Source organism: Mandrillus leucophaeus, unplaced genomic scaffold, assembly GCF_000951045.1.
Source record: "Mandrillus leucophaeus isolate KB7577 unplaced genomic scaffold, Mleu.le_1.0 Scaffold10, whole genome shotgun sequence".
NCBI lineage: Eukaryota > Metazoa > Chordata > Mammalia > Primates > Cercopithecidae > Mandrillus > Mandrillus leucophaeus.
In genome coordinates this window covers 4,950,377-4,954,762 of record NW_012098098.1, presented here as the reverse complement: position 1 = coordinate 4,954,762, position 4,386 = coordinate 4,950,377, and the positions used below count along the sequence as shown (strand labels likewise).

At 58.9% G+C, this 4,386-nt stretch overlaps 1 protein-coding gene across 3 annotated transcripts in view; it reads left to right on the top strand.

Annotated features, from left to right (window-relative positions):
* The window catches only part of KLHDC4 (kelch domain containing 4), an 86,523-nt gene extending 82,356 nt beyond the window's left edge, over nt 1-4,167 (top strand). For 2 of the 3 annotated variants that reach the window (XM_011971755.1, XM_011971747.1), the window contains 4 exons: nt 247-455; nt 2,015-2,417; nt 3,486-3,608; nt 3,904-4,167. In XM_011971755.1, coding sequence (XP_011827145.1) covers nt 247-455; nt 2,015-2,417; nt 3,486-3,607 — 734 coding nt within the window. In that variant the 3' untranslated portion in view covers nt 3,608; nt 3,904-4,167. The remainder of the gene's footprint in view (nt 1-246; nt 456-2,014; nt 2,418-3,485; nt 3,609-3,903) is intronic. The other variant, XM_011971759.1, reaches the window with a different exon arrangement.
* The last annotated feature ends 219 nt before the right edge of the window (nt 4,168-4,386 follow it).

The window sequence follows — 4,386 nt, the reverse complement described above, 5'->3', positions numbered from 1 at the left end:
GTGGTCAGAGGTGCTTGGGGTGTGTGGAAAGCTGTTGAATGCCAGCTCTCTTAAGGAGAAGGGTGGAACTCAAGGGGCGTCGAATGGTGTCTGTTCTTCTGCAGCGGGAGCAGGGTTTTTGCCTGCAGTCTCACGGCTTTCATTTACCCCGTTCTGGGGGGCCCCTGGGGTCCTGGGTGTGTCCTGGACTGGCTCTCAGGGTCCTTCCTTCTGTTCTTATCCCATTTCCTTGCTCTCTTTTGACAGACAAGTGGGTGTGGACTCGGATGAACCCTTCGGGGGTCAAGCCCACCCCACGGTCTGGCTTTTCCGTGGCCATGGCCCCGAATCACCAGACGCTGTTTTTCGGGGGTGTCTGTGACGAGGAAGAGGAGGAGAGCCTGGCGGGCGAGTTCTTCAACGATCTGTACTTCTACGATGCCACCAGGAACCGCTGGTTTGAGGGACAGCTGAAGGTAGGGCAACCTCTGAGTGGTATGCGCCGTGGTGCGCGGCCCTAACTCGGTCCCTGCCTCCCTCCAGCAGCTTTGGGTGTCGGGGCCCCCAGAGCCCGTGAGCTCTCTCAAGAGGGGCCGGGGTTCTGTCTCTGCCTGTGTCCTGGGTGACTAGGCTTGGACAGCCCTTGGTCATGGTTCCCTCAGCCCATCCTGGATGCTGGCGGTGCTGCTGCCTCAGGAGCCACTCTCCCCAGACTGAGGTGCCCGGGACCTCCCTGGCCCTCTGTGTGAGAAGGGTTTGCTGGAGGTCCTGGTGCGGACCAGCCTGTGTTGTTATGACATTTGAGCTCCCCTGGTTTCTGGCACCATCTTTACTGTCCGCATGGGCACAGCTGCTGTCCAGGGCCAGCCCAGCACAGGCACAGCAGTGGGTGACAGTCCCAGAAGAGGATCCCCCACTTGGCCTCAGGGTCTCCGAGTGTACCAGGTCAACTGGACCCAGAAAGAGACAAGGAGGGCTGGTCCCCGTTGGTTGCAAAGAGCTGCTCTTGACGCGTGGTGGCACCTGGGCTGGACACTGGGAAAACACAAGGGTTCGTTTCTGGATCCACAGTTCACCTCGCTCTTTGACTTTAGGAGGAATTACTCCAAGCAGAGTCTGCACAGGTTTCCCCTGTGGCTTTTCTTCAGAGAACGTTTTGACCCCAGCTAGTGTCACAGTTCTCAAACTGTGTCATCACAGGGCCCTTGACATTTCCCGGGATCACGGAGGACCTTAGGGAGCTTTCCCTTTCGAAACTCATTGTTGGAGAGTACAGATACAGAGTGGGTCTTAGAAGTCTAGAATGTGAAGCTGACTTTGAGTTGATCTGGAGGTAGTGATCCTTGGAAAATTTGGAAATAACCTGGCAAATGTCACCTCGTGAGTTGGCAGCATTTTGTGACAAAATGGCAAAGGCTGTGACAGAAGGGTCCAAACTGACCGCTGCCACACAGCCAGGGAAATAGGACAGAGAGGGATGGACGGCTGTCCTGCAGGAGGCACCCTGGACCTGAGAGCTCCCCTTTAGAAACGTTTGGTGAGGAAGGGCCCCTCTCCGACTCGCCGTTTGTAGTAAATGAGCTGGGGTTGCGGGCCTGGCCGTTGGTCTTCCTTGGGAAAGGGGAGGAAGCCCCTCAGCCTGGCTTCCCCAGCCCTTCCGGGAGCTAGCACTGTCCGTGGATTGGGTTTTCCCAAGGTGAGCGTCGGAGCCCGAGGGACTGGTGCACTGGGTCTGGGATCTGGTGGCCTGTCCACCTCTCAGTGGAGGTGTGGAGCCGCCCCTCAGTGAGGACACGCGATGGGGGGTTTTCTCCCCCAGCCCAGGAGTGAACGGCGAGGCCAGTGCAAGACAGGAGCGTGCTTCTGCTGCCGAGTGCCTGCACCCAGGGCAGTCAGGGACGGCGCCCTCCTGGGTCACACACTCCCCATGCTTGTGGGTGGTCCCCGCAAACCCTTGCCTGGCCTCGTAGGCATAGCAGGACCGACCGCTGCCTCGCTGAAGCTGCTGCTCTCTGCTCCCTCGGTCTATTAATAGGGGCCCAAGTCTGAGAAGAAGAAGCGCAGACGGGGCAGAAGAGAGGAGCCCGAAGGTGGCAGCAAGCTGGCGTGTGGGGGAGCTGGCACGCAGGCGCCTGTGGAGGTGGTCAAGGAGGTGGTGACCGAGGATGGGACCGTGGTCACCATTAAGCAGGTGCTCTCCGCCCCAGGCTCGGCAGGGCAGCCCCAGTCTGAGGACGAAGACAGCCTCGAGGAGGCCGGCAGCCCCACACCCGGGCCGTGTCCTCGCTCCAACGCCATGCTGGCCGTGAAGCACGGGGTGCTCTACGTCTACGGGGGCATGTTTGAGGCTGGCGACCGCCAGGTCACCCTCAGCGACCTGCACTGCCTGGACCTGCACAGGATGGAGGCGTGGAAGACCTTGGTGGAGATGGACCCAGGTGAGCCAGGCGACTTGGTGCCTCCGTGCCTGGGGGCGAGAGCCGACGGTCGTGTGTCGCGTCACTCGGAAGCAAGCCCTGCAAGCCGCCCAGAGGCGGCCTGTGCCGATGCCCCCTGCCTCCACGGTCAGACCTGTTGTGGAAAGGAGGGCCCATCCTGGGCACGTCCGTCCTTTGTCCCAGGTGCTGACAGGAGCTGCAGTTCTGGCGGCACAGGACACGGGCGCGTCTGCTGCTCTGTCCACAGCATGCTTGTTTGTGGGCGGCCGTCCGTGCCGGGCCCCAAGGCCCTGGGTCTGAGCCTCCAGCGTTGCTGTCTGACCCAGGGCCCCTCTGCTGCCATAGTCACACGTCCCCTTTACCCTGATTGCTGCTGGGCTTGAGTCACCGTTCAGTTTCTAAAGATCTGAGATGAAAGCAAAATCCACAAATCCAGGGAAAGGTAGTGAACCGTTGGCGCAGGATGTTTGCTGTTTTCTGAGAGCACCATGAGCCAGCGTGGAGGGTGGCAGGAGGCCCTCTCAGCCAGCTGCTCCCTTATGGGGGTGCTTTTGCATGTTTGCCATCTCGGGTCTCTGCCTTGACGCCCAGGGGAACACAGTCTGTTTTCTTTGTGGATCTGAAGGGGGCCGGGGAATAGGAGTTAGGTTTCTTTTTCTTTCTTTTTTTTTGAGGCAGAGTCTCACTCTGTCGCCCAGGCTGGAGTGCAGTGTGCGATCTCGGCTCACTGCAGCCTCTGCCTCCTGTGTTCAAAGGATTCTTCTGCCTCAGCCTCCTGAGTAGCTGGGATTACAGGTGCCCACCACTACACCCAGCAGAGACAGGGTTTCACCATGTTGGCCAGGCTGGTCTTGAACTCATGACCTCAGGTGATCCACCCACCTGCGCCTCCCAAAGTGCTGGGATTACAGGTGTGAGCCACTGCGCCCGGCCAGGAGTTAGGTTTCACATCATGGTTCTTAAGTAAGAAGATGGAATCCCCCCAGTAAGTAGCCACCACCGTCCCACAGCCTCCCCCGCCTGCCCCAGCTGCGCTGACATCTGTGTGTGTTCATTCTGCTTTTGAAGAAACTCAGGAGTGGCTGGAGGAGACAGACTCGGAAGAGGACAGTGAGGAGGTTGAAGGTGCTGAGGGTGGAGACGAGGATGAGGACGAAGACAGCGGAGAGGAGAGCGGTGCGGAGGACTGAGGTGAGCGGGCTGGAGCTCACGGGTGGTGTGGCTGCTGGGTGTTGGTGAAAGGCTTTTCATGTTTATTGGATTTTCATTAGAATTCAGCTTTGTTCTGTAGATGCCTTGAGGCAAGTTTAAAATCTTAAAAACGGTATGTGGAGTAATTTCGGCAGCTTGCTGATGAGTGCGGCGTGCCTGTGGGCTCTTTGATGAGGTCTTCCCTGAAAACCCGGTGTTCTCTCTACCCTCCCTGCACAGGCATCCCCCTCGGCTGAATGTGTTGGTCTCTCATTCCTTCCTCCTTGCGTATCAGAAGAGCCCCCTCCAGGGGCGCCTGGCAAGTGCTGTGCCCACGTCCGCCCAGGACCCAGCCGTGTTGGGTGAAGCTCTCAGGGCCAGCCTGTGCCGTGACACACAGGAGAGAGCTGAAGGTGGGTGGCCCAGGCCAGGGCGTGAACTTTCTCCCATGATTTAGTCTTTGATGCGGCGCTGGGCCAGAAGTTCAACTGAGTGCAGTGCGGGTGGATTCCCTCAGCAGCCTGTGTGTTGTGTAAAATAAATTGGACTTCAAACAAGACCACTGTGAGGTTTTCTCCTGTGCGGCCCGAGGCACACCCAGTCTTCCTGGGGCCTCTGCCAGTCTTCCCGGGCCAGGGCTGGCCTAGGGCAAGACTGCCCCACACTGGAGGGTGGAACTTTGGACACGAAGGACCCTCAAGAAGCAGGTTTCTGCGCCCGAAACCCCGGAATATGCTGTGCTTTGTGAGCCTTTCCTTCTACAGACCCAGAAGAGGGC